The sequence below is a fragment of the Aotus nancymaae genome, unplaced genomic scaffold (assembly GCF_030222135.1).
Source record: "Aotus nancymaae isolate 86718 unplaced genomic scaffold, 86718_ANA_hifiasm-v0.15.2.pri h1tg000030l, whole genome shotgun sequence".
NCBI lineage: Eukaryota > Metazoa > Chordata > Mammalia > Primates > Aotidae > Aotus > Aotus nancymaae.
Window position 1 is genome coordinate 2,182,789 of NW_026988443.1, and position 13,774 is coordinate 2,196,562.

The 13,774-nt window shown below is 35.4% G+C and overlaps 1 protein-coding gene across 4 annotated transcripts in view; it reads left to right on the forward strand.

Annotated features, from left to right (window-relative positions):
- The window catches only part of PHKB (phosphorylase kinase regulatory subunit beta), a 250,538-nt gene that overhangs the window by 192,965 nt on the left and 43,799 nt on the right, over positions 1 to 13,774 (forward strand). For 3 of the 4 annotated variants that reach the window (XM_064382996.1, XM_064382998.1, XM_064382999.1), the window contains 6 exons: positions 108 to 198; positions 7,582 to 7,643; positions 7,733 to 7,895; positions 9,062 to 9,143; positions 11,032 to 11,089; positions 13,322 to 13,412. In XM_064382996.1, the coding sequence (XP_064239066.1) occupies positions 108 to 198; positions 7,582 to 7,643; positions 7,733 to 7,895; positions 9,062 to 9,143; positions 11,032 to 11,089; positions 13,322 to 13,412 (547 nt within the window). Of the gene's footprint in view, positions 1 to 107; positions 199 to 7,581; positions 7,644 to 7,732; positions 7,896 to 9,061; positions 9,144 to 11,031; positions 11,090 to 12,265; positions 12,357 to 13,321; positions 13,413 to 13,774 lie in introns of all 4 variants that reach the window. The other variant, XM_064382997.1, reaches the window with a different exon arrangement.

The window sequence follows — 13,774 nt, forward strand, 5'->3', positions numbered from 1 at the left end:
TTATTATGTGGTAGAATACTTTCTATATGTAAGGGACACTTAGTATTAGATTATTAATTTAACATTCTTTTGTTAATCTGTACATTTTGTTTATTTATATTTTTTAGAGGTAGCCGATTCAACCCCATATTAGATATGCTGGCAGCCCTTAAAAAAGGAATAATTGGAGGAGTCAAGGTTCATGTTGATCGTCTACAGGTAGCCTTCTGATTTTCAGTATGCTTCTATTTTCTGGACATTTAATGTACAATACAGCTATATTCCTTAATATATGTTCTATTTAAGGTTTTTTTCTTAAGATTTTATTCTCTACCTATCTTCCTATTCCTATGGTTACTTTTCCAGTTTATCTGACCCCACCAAGTCAGATGCTTGAACACTTGCAGCAATTTCCTGTGCAGAATTTTAGATTTCAATAGCTCATCTCTAAAAGCTAGGTCCATTGTGGTGAAGTGACCTGCCTTATAACCTTGGGCTTTTAGGGGCAAGTCGGCCGACTGTTGGTCCAGTGCTCTTTTCCCTGCTCTACAGTAACATCCAACCTGGGAATAACCCTTGTTCCATTCAGAACTTCACAGCATTATCTTCACAGCTCCTAAATTACAGAAATACTCTTTGGTTCACTGCTGGTCCTAACAGCTTCTCTATCGCCAGTTCTCTTCTACTAAACACCTTTGTACTTCAGCCAATACAAGTTAGTTACTGTGTTTTGAATTTTGTGGGATCTGTCCCTCTGCTCATACCATTTTCTCTGCCTGGAATATCCTTCCTTCTTTCCAGGTCACTGGGCTTTGAGGTCTCATCGGACTTTAAGGGCAGCTCTGCAAAATCATCTGGACCACAAATACACTTCTGTTCTTCACTATGCTTTCGAGACCTTTAACTTAAACTACTAAGATTGCGGTCTATTAAAGAGACTTCTATACTTTACACCTATAAGATAATTATGGTTATTCCATGGGGTCTTTCACATAGTTGGTGCTCAATATTGAATAAGAAAGAGGAAAGTTTATAAAGAAAGACTTAGGTAGTGTTATAAATGGCATGTTTACATACTCATTCACTGGTGATTGTATTTTGCATACTTGGTTGATTTTTACCTAAGCATTTATCTTTTTTTCTTTATTTTCTGTTGCTTTGTCTTTCTGTAATGCCTCCTGGGACAATTTCTTTGATTTTTATTTTGCAATTCTTCTGTTGAGTTTTGCGTGTTGGCTATCATGTTTTAAATTTTCATTTTTCATAGTATCCTGTCCTATGGATGTTTCATGGATGTCACATTTTCTCTTACTTTTCTGAGGATTATAAACTAGAGATTATGGTTTTTTTGTTTGTTTGTTGTTTGTTTTAATTTTCCTTTGCTCTGCATTATCTCTTTCGGGTTTTTTCCCCTCAGTCTTTCATGTTGGAGGCATTTGTCAGATGTTTGGTATTCTTTAGCTGTTTATTCATTTTGAAGAGTGAAGGAGTAAAAAAGTTTATAGGAAGCTCTATGCTTGGGTCATCAAGATTCTTTTTTTCTTACTATTTCAACTTTTATTTTTAATTCAAGGAGATACATATATTTAGGTAAATTGCATGATGCTGAGGTTTGGGGTGTGAATGGTCCCATCATCCAGGTTCTAAGCATAGTCCCCAATAGTTTTTCAATTCTTGCCCTCCTTCCTTCCTCCCTCCCGCTTCTAGTAGATTTTTTTTTTTTTTTTGATACGTATCTGGTAATGGGATTGCTGGGTTGAATGGTAGTTCTGTTTTAAGTTCTCTGAGAAATCTCCAAACTGTTTTCTTCAGTGGCTAAACTAATTTACATTCCTACCAACAGTGTATAAGCATTCCTTTTTCTCTACAGACTCACCAGCATCTATTGTTTTTTGACTTTTTAATACTAGCCATTCTGATTGGTGTGAGATGGTATCTCGTACATTGCTTTTTTTGTTTGTTTCTTTTGTTCGTTTGTTTGAGAGACAGGGTCTCACTCTGTCCTCTAAGACTGGACTGCAGTGGAGCGCACAGCTCACTTCTCCCTCAACCACCCAGGTTCAAGGGATCCTCCCACCTCACCTTCCCAAGTAGCTGAGACTACAGGTACATGCCACCATGCCCAACTAATTTTTTATTTTTTTGTAGAGACGGGGTCTTGCTATGTTGCCCAGACTGGTCTCAAACTCCTGGGCTCAAGTGATCCTCCTGCCTCTGCCTCCCGGTGTGCTAGGATTACAGGCATAAGCCACTGTGCCCAACCTCATTGTGGCTTTGATTTCCATTTCTCTGATGTTTAGAGATATTGAGCTTTTTTTTTTTTTTTATGTTTGTTGACTGTGTAGGAGAAAGATTCTCGATGAATTCACTTAAGGTGATCTGATGGCAAAAGCTCCTTTTTGTTGTAGAAAGCCTCAGATGCAATATCTGGAATTCTTTTCTCTAAGACTTTTCAGTCTACCCCGAAAGTAAATATCTAACCTCATGGCCAAAGGACATACACTTTGTTTCCCTGTCCTGAGAGCAGGGTGGAGGAAGGGAACGAGGGATCCCACTGTGAAGTATGTAGCCTCCAACCAAATCCACTGTTTAATCCTTGTAGCTGCTGCTCTCTACTGTGCCTTACTCTCTTGAGTACAGTGTTTTTAACCAGAGAAAAAGCCTTTGGTTTCTCAAAAATCAGAGAGCTGGAAGCAGATAGTAAACTCCTAAGTGTTTAGTGAATGGAAAGGAACTCAGTCTTCCTATGTGGAGTGCCTGTGAATCCCCTCAGTGTCTGAGTCTCAGGGTCCTGAGGCTCTTTCCTGTTCTCTTTGTCCTAATAGATTTATACCTTAGTAGGTTTATACCTTAAACCTTTTTTTTTCCACTATCGTTTTAGGGATTTTAGGAAAAACAGGAGTTAAAGATACATCTTGGTCATATTAACCAGAAATCTACTTTTGATTTCATATTTAAATGTCCCTCCCATTCCAGGATCTACTTAGGCATTTTTCTATTCCTTTTAAGAAATATGTGGACCTACATGAAAAAAAAAAGACCTAGATAATTTTGATGAGCAATATAAGATTTGAATAAATAATTGGCTATACCATATTCTTGGAAGAAAAGACTATTAAAAAATGTGAGTACCTCCTAAATTAGTATACTGGTTCATTATAATCATGGTCATTTAAGTGGAGTAGAGCTTTTGGCAATTTTATATGGTTAAGGGAGAAAAATTAGAGTTCAGGGCCCACTAGGGAAGAGGAATTTTGATAAATACTCCAGACTTTCAGATGACCCTCTTGAAAAGCTATACCTTTGAATAAAAGGGAATCAGAAATAGTTCATTTCTCACAAAGAGTAGTAGATAACATTATCCAGAACCTCAAAGTATTTCCACAATTTATGTACAATGTCTATCTATCATTCAAAAGCCTTACTAGGAGTGATCAAACAACAGAGAGCCATGAGGAAACACAGACAATAGAAGTAGACCTACATTGCTTTAGATATTAGAGTTATCAGACACAGACTTTTGAATAAATCAATATGCTTAAGAAATTAGAGATGCGTGCACAGCTTCCCATTCCTAGTTCACTCCTTTTTATACTCAAGCACCTGAACTTTCATCGCTTTCTTTTTGGCAGCAGAGTTTAATGTCTGCTTCACTACCTATCTCATTTTCCCATTTTTAGTTGTGTTTCAGAAATTATAGGAGAAAGAGGTCAGTAGTTTTGTCATGATTCAAAGAGTTTTATATTTTTTTAAAAATGTGAATGGAAGTTCACCATTTGTGTTTTTACTTTTTCCTTCTTTTATTTAAGTTAAAAATATTTTATCAAAAGCAAAATGTTAAGTATATAACTTTTCTTACACTTGCAGTCATTAATAACCCAAAATGTCAACAGTATTTTTGAAGATCTTCTGAATTTAAATATGTACTTTGCCGTCTCTTTAAAAATTGTGGTAAAACATACATAACATAAAATTTTCCATCTTAATCATTTTTAAGTCTCCAGTTTATTAGTGATAAGTATATTCATTGTTATGCAGTCTCTAGAACTCTTTTCTTCTTGCAAAACTCAAACTCTATACTCATAAACAACAGTTCTTCCTTCCCCCCACACTCCAGCCTTCATTTTTTTTTTTTTATTAATGTAATAAATGGAAATGGCGTCTACATGCTCCTCTTGGGTTTTATTTCAGATCCTTTCAAATTTCCTTATTCCCTGATCCACAGTTTCTCTCATTACTAGGATCCCAGCCTCCTCTCCTAGCCCCATTACCCATCTCTCTATGCGGTTTGTTCCTAGCCGTGCTTTCCATTCCCCAAATATACTGAGCTTCCAAATCTCTGAATGTAATTGGAGTTTTTTCCCTTCATGCTATTGTGGTATTTTGGAGTTGACTTTTTCTTTTTTTCTTTCTACGTCATACTTTAATTTTACAGCTTAGGTGAATGTTTTCTCCTTGGTGAAATCTCCAGGACTGGAATTAATTTACCCTTTCATTGTGCTTCTATGACATTTTGCTTGAATGTTTGCTGTAGCTCTTCTTTCATTTTATGTGTAGCTAGTTTCTTCTGCCTGCTTCGCTCTGTGGTTTGTAATCTTTTTCAGCCTAAGTTTCACTCATTTCTGCATCCCCAGAGTACTTCTACTCACTACTGTTCTCTGTGGGAAATATTTAAATGTTGGCTCGTTGATTCAACCAATATTTATTGTATTCCAACTGTAAGCACTGGGGACATAGTGGTGAATATGATATGTAAGGTTTCTGACCACATGGGACTTAAATTCTAGTGGGGAAAGCCCAACAGAAAACACAGGTAGGTTGGGAGAGTGATGGGAAGGAATGTAATCTTAGGTAGGATGGTCTGTTGGAATATAATTGAGTGTTTTAAATGTTATATTGCATTTGACACATACAATATTAATTTATTTAATTACCATCAGAAATAGAATACTAATGCCTAGAAAATTTATTGTTAAGTATGCCTTTTTCCAATATTAATATATGAGATTCTGCAACCAACTGAATTTTTTTAAATCAAAAGCCCTAGAGATTATTAATGGAATTTAGCATTTGCCTATTAACTCAGAGTAAACATTTATTTTATGGGCTGAATTAGAATATATGGGTAAGTAGGCTAATAAAATGGAAATTGTTAACTACATTTTTTTTTCTGTTTTTAGCATTAGCTATCAGCTTCAAGAATTAAGTAATTCTTGACTCTATTTCTCTCATACCCTATGTTATAATTTATTATTAAATCCTGTTGTCTCTATCCTCAGATTGTATCCAGAATCTAACCACTTCCCTTCACCTTCCGTGCTACCATCATGGTCCAGGCTCCCATTATCTCTCACCTAGGTTTTCACAGTCATCTCCTAAATTCCAACTAGACATAAGACAGCCTGTTTATGTTCTACCTCATAGTCAGATTATGTCATATATCATAAGCCTCCAGTGACTTCCTCTCTCACACAAAGTAGAAACCAAAGTTCTTCAAATGGTCTATGTGCTCTCCATGGTCTGGACCTACATCTCTGATTTCCTCTCCTACCAGCTGCCCCTTATTTCAACCACACTTTCCTCCTTACTGCTCTCAAAGACACTAAGCATGCTCCTGCCTCAGGACCTTTGCACTTGCCACTCCCTGTACACTCTTCCCTCAGCTCTGTATCGTTGACTATAGTCCTTTCTTCAGTTTCTGATTACCCTGTACTCCGATCACCTATATGAAATGGCTAACAACCCTCATCCTACTCCCCTGCCCTGGTGCTTCCTATCCCCTACCTTTCTTATTTCTACTTTGCACTTAAAACCATCTGACATAGTAAATACATATATATAGTATATATTTTAATAATTATTATACACACAGAGTCATATGCCACATAATGATGTTTTAATCAATGATGGACCACATATACAATGGAGGTCTCATAAGATTTTAATACTATATTTTTACTGTACCTTTGCTATGTTTAGATACACAAATACTTACCATCATGTTACAGTTGCCTACAGTATTCAGTACATGTTTGTAGCCTAAAAGCAATAGGTTATGCCATATAGCTTAGTGCTTAGTAGGCTATACCACCTAGGTTTGTGTAAGTATGCTCTATGGATGTTCACACAACAATGAGATTGCCTAACAATACATTTCTCAGAATGTATCTTGGTAATTAAGTGATACATGACTCTGTGTGTGCATGTGTGTGTGTGCATGTGTATGTGTGTGTGTGTGTGTGCGTGCTTTTTTATTGTCTATCACCTACACATATCTATAAGATCAGTTTCAAGAAGGCAAGAATGTTACGTATTTTGTTCATGCTGTATCCTCAGTACCTAACATAGAACCTAGTAGGGCTTCAGTAAATATTTGTCTAACAAATTATTTAACTAAAGAGCAAAATATATACATGCTAGCCTATATATGAGGAAATGCCACTCAGAGCACCTCTATTGTGCTTGGCACTCCCCTCTGCCTAGGCACAGACCCTGCTCTTAGGGAACTTACTGTTCAAGAGTGACCTGACTATAACCAGGCTAGTAAAAATGTGCAGATCAACTCCATATTCAGCCTTCCTCCCTCGGACTCAAGGAAGCTTTATTATGATTGCTATTAATATGTCCATCCTACCATCTGTAAATGGGCATTTGTTGATCTACTTTGTTTATGAGTTTCCCCTAAGAAGAAGGCACTACTACTCTGGCTAGTTAGCCAACAAAAGCAACCGTGTTTTTCTTGTCCTGTTTCTTCACATTTCAGATGAACAGTGAAAACACAGAGGAAATAGTATGTTATAAATATTGCATAAGTATGTAATAAATATTGCCTTATTTTTAAGTAATAATTTATAGCTTGCTTTCTATGAGTACATTTCTCAATTTTCTCTGATAATTCATCAGATAATTAGAACTGACACTTAATGCTAAAAATCATTGTAGGTTTATCATTCATTTATGGCTGTTCATACTGTTCACCGTGAACAATGTTTTAAGTTCAGACTCATTTAGTTTGTTCAACCTATAATCAGAAACTAATGGAAAATAAAATAGCCAAATAAATATGGGTAGCCGTATACCAGAATGCAGAGAAGCACTGGCCTGGTTAACCAGTACCTTCATGTTCCTGAAAAAATGCAGACTTGGCGGTATCCTATCCATGGATGACCCAAAAATACATCACAGTAGCAGAATCCAAAGCTGAATTTCACATCGTTTCCCAAAGGAATTGTAGTATTTTATGTTTTTTCTAATTTAGAAATTTTACTTTTTGACATTTTAATGAGTACTGAATTATTTTAATTCCAGCTTAAAAATAAATGCCTGCAATTCTAAGAACAGAGAGTTCATCTCATGTTGACCTAGTTATGATGACTCATAAACTTGTAACTTGAGGTGTGTATTCTACTTTAGGGTTTTTTTTCTGTGTGGAAACCTGAGTGATTTTTAGAATGCTCATTTAAGAAATTACTTCAGAACTGTATGTATTTTTAAGCAGTTTTTTTGAAGTATTACTTAATTACAGAAAGGTATGTGCACAGGCCATAAGAGTATGGCTTGATGTATCTAAGAGTTTCTAATCCTTTTTTGATCACGTTTCAGACACTAATATCTGGAGCTGTAGTAGAACAACTTGATTTCCTACGAATCAGTGACACAGAAGAGTAAGTCCCTTTGGGTTATTTCATTTTTGGGTTTCTTGAAAGTACACTAGAAAAGCAAAAAATCGGAAACATTTTCTTTTAATTTCTAGGCTTCCAGAATTTAAGAGTTTTGAGGAACTAGAACCTCCCAAACATTCAAAAGTCAAACGTCAAAGCAGCACCTCTAGTGCTCCTGAACTGGAACAGCAGCTGGATGTCAACATTAGTGAATGGGAAGACAAACCTACTTACGAAATTCTTCAAAAACTGAATGTGAGACAGATGCAATTCCCACATGGGCCTAAGTGAGGTTGTTGGAGCAGAAGCTCCCACAGTCAGACCATATGTCTTTTTGTCCTCTCAGTGAAGGTAGCAGTTAATCTGGAGGTGGATGACTTGTCTACACCAGGGCAATACTGAGAAGTTGTTCTCTTAGTCTGACATTTGCATGGATATCTTTAAAAATGCTTAAGAAGTACAGATGAATACATTTCTCTTGGATATAAAAGTATGATATGAGCCATTAAAGAAGTTAAGTCAGTGATAGTTACCTTTGGGCTCTCCAGATTTCTCTTTCAATGCCCTCTTCCTCCCTTTCCGCCCCTGTCTTGTCCCCTGCCCCAGTGTTAAGGTCTAATGCTTGCTTTAGGTCTGTGCTGTCACTGAGTAAAGCAATCCTTTCACTGCATCCATACAAATATTTTAGCAAATGAATATTTATCTTTCCTAAGTTACTTATGTTTCAGAAGAGTAAGGGTGGGATAGGGTGTAGTACTGATTCAAGGAAACAAAATTCTCACAGTAGAGCTATAAACACTGTGATATTTTGTTTGGGCCATACAAATTTGAGCATGTAGACCAAATATATATCCTTCCAGACATGACAAATTCTTGTTGATTGATATTGTATAGATCCAAATAAACATGAATAAGATATAATATGGCATAAAGCACATAGCACAGTGCCCTAACATGTAATAAACACTCTAAACAAGTCCCCTTTTGTCATCCATCTCTTCATAACAGTTTGGTAGCGACATGGACTCCCATTTACCAATAAGAAGAATCAAGAAGGGAGTGGTTAAATGACCTAGCTAAGTCTCTCAGAGAGTGACAAAATCAATATTAATGCTTGTAGGTAAAATATTTTCTGTTCATTATTTATCTTGTTTTCTGGCAAATTTGATTATTAAATCCTACCATGCTAGGAAGCCAGCTTGTTACTTGTCTACCCTCTATCTCTAAGACATCTAAGATAAATATGAATCATTGTATAATATCATCTTGTGCTTGATATCGTATCAATGATATTTTATCTTTCCTCAGTTCCATAGTAAAGTATTTCTTCTCTGCATCATGTAGTTTTGTGATTAGTTACCCTTTGTGGTAACTTCTGTACCCATTTCATTCTAGTTCCTCACTGTGATTTATATTTTCAGGACTGCAGTTGTCTGGCTAGCCAAGCCATCCTGCTGGGTATACTGCTCAAAAGAGAAGGCCCCAATTTCATCACAAAGGAAGGTAAGAGTGCATGTCTGGGAGAACATTTTAAATAACAGGACCTCTCTAGCCTTGAACATATATCAAATATGCATAAAATACCCACTGAAATATTACAAGTTATTTCTCTCTTCATTAAACATTTTTTTTCACTTTTGAATGGAAAATGTTCATTCATACCCCCTAGAGTAGAGGAAACTGATGTATGAACCCCTAAATGGCTTTCATGCAGTGATGCTTGATTGTTTCTCTGATTGTCTGAACAGTATTAGAGCTTGGATTCTGCCTGTGACTGTTAACTTCTGATGAATTCCATAGTTGTTTATTGACAGTTTCTGTTTCCAGTTTTATCTTCTCTAATTTTTCAAGAATAACATTGAATTGTTAAGTCTATAAAAATTAGCTCTCTCATGATCTGCAGCAGCCATTGGGAATGGAATGTGGCATTTAATAGAATTGTGCTCTGAAGATGGTTAATAAAAGTAAATCATTTCTAATTATGTCTGTGTCCACTCTGCATTAAGGATGAAACCCAGTTATCCCCCAAATTCACATTTGCATGTGGAGTCACTATGTAAGGAATCTTTAAGTTATCCACTATGGTCCACTTCTGACATTTTGTTAATACAGAATAATATAGAATACAGTTCAAGTACTTAATGTCTAGCTATTCAAAATATTTGGCTCATTTGAAAATACTCTGTTAAGAGGTGTGTGTTCATATGGTTAGAACTGAAAAACAGCAGTGGAATTAATAATACATATAGTTCTGGTAATTAACCAAGCATAGTTATTCAAATGAGATCTACTTAGTTTTGGCATTATTGTAGCTAAGAGATAACCTTCTTGAGTATTATACATGGGAATTGAATAGTTTTCAATTTCTTAGCTTGGTAAAAGCCAAAGAACTTATAGCAAATTTCAAACAGAATCTTTCGTGTTTCTAATTAGTGTTAAAACTGTAAGTATAAGCAGATTCTCAGTTACATTTAGGACATTCATTGAAATTTGCACTTTAGCTAAAACAATAGGATTTCAAAAAATCAAACATTTCATTAGAAACCTAGAATTCAGCATGCTGTTTTAGTAATGCTTTTAAATAAAACAAAATTTATATAAAATAGTTTATAACGAAAATGCTAAGGGAATGATTTTTTAAAACCATTTTTATAAACTTGAGAATAATATTCATCTTTTACTTAAATATTCAAAAGACTTTAAATGTTTTAAATCTATAAAACTTTATGTGAAATATTGAAAATCATACACATCTACAGAATCTGAATATAATTTGATCAAATCTGTTAAAAGGCTAAAGTTCAGAGTAAAATGTGAAAGATCTTGTTCTTTATCTTTGTTTTCTTTTTGGTGCTCTTTCCTGTCACATTGTGATTTTACTGACAAAATCAGTGGCCAAACAATGAAACCCACTGGTGTCTTTTGAGCTGTAGTATATGTTGGAATGATCATAGCCCCATGTACATAACAAGGCCTCAGTAAAGTTTTGTTGAACAAATAAATGAAGAGTCATGTATATTCAGAGTCTACAATATTTGTTCAATTGCTAATTATTTTACTATATTCTGTTTTCCTCTTTTCTGCAGTAAATTAAAATCACATTTGTATTTGTTAAAAGTTTAGATTGCATATTAATTAGGAAACTGTTGAGTTTTGAGAAATAAAATACCAAAATTATATATTCAGACTAAATGGTGTCATGTGCTGGGGATAGTCACACTCTATATATTTGAGTTACATATTTAAATATGTCAGTTTAGAACATTAATGGATCGATGTATCAACTCTAAGGAAACACAGTGAATATTTGAGTACTTCTTTTAAGAGGAATAAATGTTATGTATTTAATTAAAAGCTTTGTTCAACAAAGACTCTATTATCCAATGTCTAGGTACCGTTTCTGATCACATTGAGAGAATCTATAGAAGAGCTGGCAGCAAAAAACTTTGGTTTGTATTAGTGTTCTTGTTGCTATGTTTTATTTTTGTGTTGTCATATTCGATAGCCTAAAGAAAATGGACTAATCTTAAAGATGGTTATTCATACTAATTTTTACTTTTAACCTCCAAGGTTATAGCATTTTCTAAGAATGTGCCTATGTAACATGTCTCTCCCCATCACTGCCTCCACCCAAAATTCTGATAACAAAGATACTATAGGGATTGAACCTGAAGAGTATTCACTGGAATGATATGCTAAGAATTTTTCCTACTCTACACCTCCTCTGCCCCTGCAAGGTGCTTTAGGTTCTGTTTTTTAATTCAGGAAGCCTGTTCTGCTATTATAGAAGGCCATGAAAAGAGACCAATGATTCATCTAATCATAAGCAAAAATAATATACTTACAAGGCTATTCTCTTGTCACCTAAGTTGAATGAATCCCAGTAATTGTAGTTGCTTCATGAAAAATAACCAATTTGTTCTGCAGAGGTAGTCTCTTCCCAGAGACTGAAAAAAAAAAAAGTGGGAAAGTTTAAATCAATGAAATTTTAAATAAAATTGTTTAAATTCACAGTGGGATAGGAATGCCTAAATGCATGGCCCTTTGCATTTTGATGTAATTCTAACAGTTTTACTAGCAGAATCTAATAAATTTTGAAAGTAAGAGTGTATATATAGATACATATAAACACGCACACATTGTTTTTAATAACACGTTATCTACTTTTTTAAAAAAAAGTCTCAAGAATGTCATAAGAAACTCCCTTAACCTCAATGACCCTCAGGTTTCTAATCCCTAAAATAAGGGGATTAGACAGAACAATCTCTTAGAATATTTCAACTCTATTTTTATTGTAAATATACCATTCCTCCTCAGAAGAAATAATGTAATAATCCTATAGTTAAATCTTCCAAATTTTCACTGTAAATTCTCAGTACAGTAAGACATGCAAGCCAATAGGTGATCGTTCTGGTAAACTTTCTTAGCCAGTAAGTCTCAAATGTGGTCTGCAGTCTTAATTTTGATTAGCAAACCTGTTCTTGCTTTATGTATTACACTGTATGCATTTCAGATAAATCATTAACTAGCAAACATTTAGAATGCTAACTGTTATGTCTGGAAGAACTCTTGGAAGTTGTATTTACTCTATTTTCCCTTTTATGGCTTTCCACTGACACACTCAGGTTGGCGGTGCGCTACGGGGCTGCATTTACCCAGAAATTTTCTTCCTCTATAGCCCCACACATTACTACTTTTCTGGTACATGGGAAACAGGTAACATGCACAGAATTTGAAAACCCAAGCTGCTTGAAATGTGTGGGCTTATTTGCACTCTGAGGGTTAAACGTTGTCTTTTGGTCTTATAGTGTGTGGGTGAAAGCTTCTCTAGAAGTAGGAAGTGTTTGTTTCACTAACTTTATTAGTTATTGACTTAATTTTCTGTTAGTCATCTATGTTGAGATTAAGGAATATAGAAGCTTTTTGTACGTCAGCTTCTGTGGATATCCTGAAATACATAAAGATTGCAGCCAGTTTCAAACCTACATTTTCGTTTTACTTTCTGTATCTAAAAGTTCCACGTGAATTTTTACTTTTGAGGGAAAAAATGTCTATGTATTGCATGTGCTGTACTTTAAAAAAAAAATCTGTTCTCCCTACGTTCTAGGACTTTTTCAGTAATATAAAAATAGCAGTGTGAATTCCTTCCCCCAACATTATGGCTTTATCAGGAAAAAGAAATACTGGTATTTCATTGTAGCACTTTCTAAAATTCAGTACTAAGTGAGTCCTCTAATACAGGATTCGGTTATCTAGGTACCACAAGAAACATGATTTAAAGTGGTTATATGAATAGGTCACATATGCCAGTGACAGACTTAGTAATGAACTTGTAAATGCAAAATTAGAATACCCCCTTAATCTCTCCTATACACCCTCCCTTCCTAATCAAAGTAATCATTAGGTTTTCTTTTTTTGCTTTTTAAATTGATAGTGTCACCAATAATGTTTTTGTCACAGCTTGGTGGCAGGGATGAGGTTGAGGGATCCTTCCTTAATACTGAATGGTCCTGCAGTCTGGGAAGTTTCAGCTGTTAGGTTCAATGTCTTGGGGTATTTCCTCCAAATGATTATGTGAGGATTCAACCGTGTATATTTTAAAGACTACCCAATCAGGGCCCCATGCATTCCTCATCTTTTAGATTTGTGAACATCTGGCCTGCTCTCTTCTTTGCCCCCAGGTCGGTTGTTCGCCGTGCAGCAAGTCTTTTAAGTAAAGTAGTGGACAGCCTGGCCCCATCCATTACTAATGTTTTAGTGCAGGGAAAACAGGTAAGTATTTGCTTTTCAGACACTTATTTGATCAAAGTTGCAAATATTTCTGGGTAGGACCCTTAATTTTCAGTCTGGCAGGCCTCAGAGTCATAGGCTTCTCACAAACAGATTAATAAGCACTCAGGCATTTCTACAAAAGTCACCTTCCCTAAGCAAAATCTAGTCGTAAAGATGTTAAATGGGCCTTCCCCTTTTCCTGCTGCACCTTAGAGCTGTGATCTTCAACTCCTCTGTTAACTTGAGATCAATGCAGATGCTATTGTAGAAAACGGACCAATAACTACTGAAGTACTCCAGACAGGTTTCAGATAGGCAGAGCAGAGGTAGGTGAAGAGTGAAGGGCATATCTTCCCTTGTAC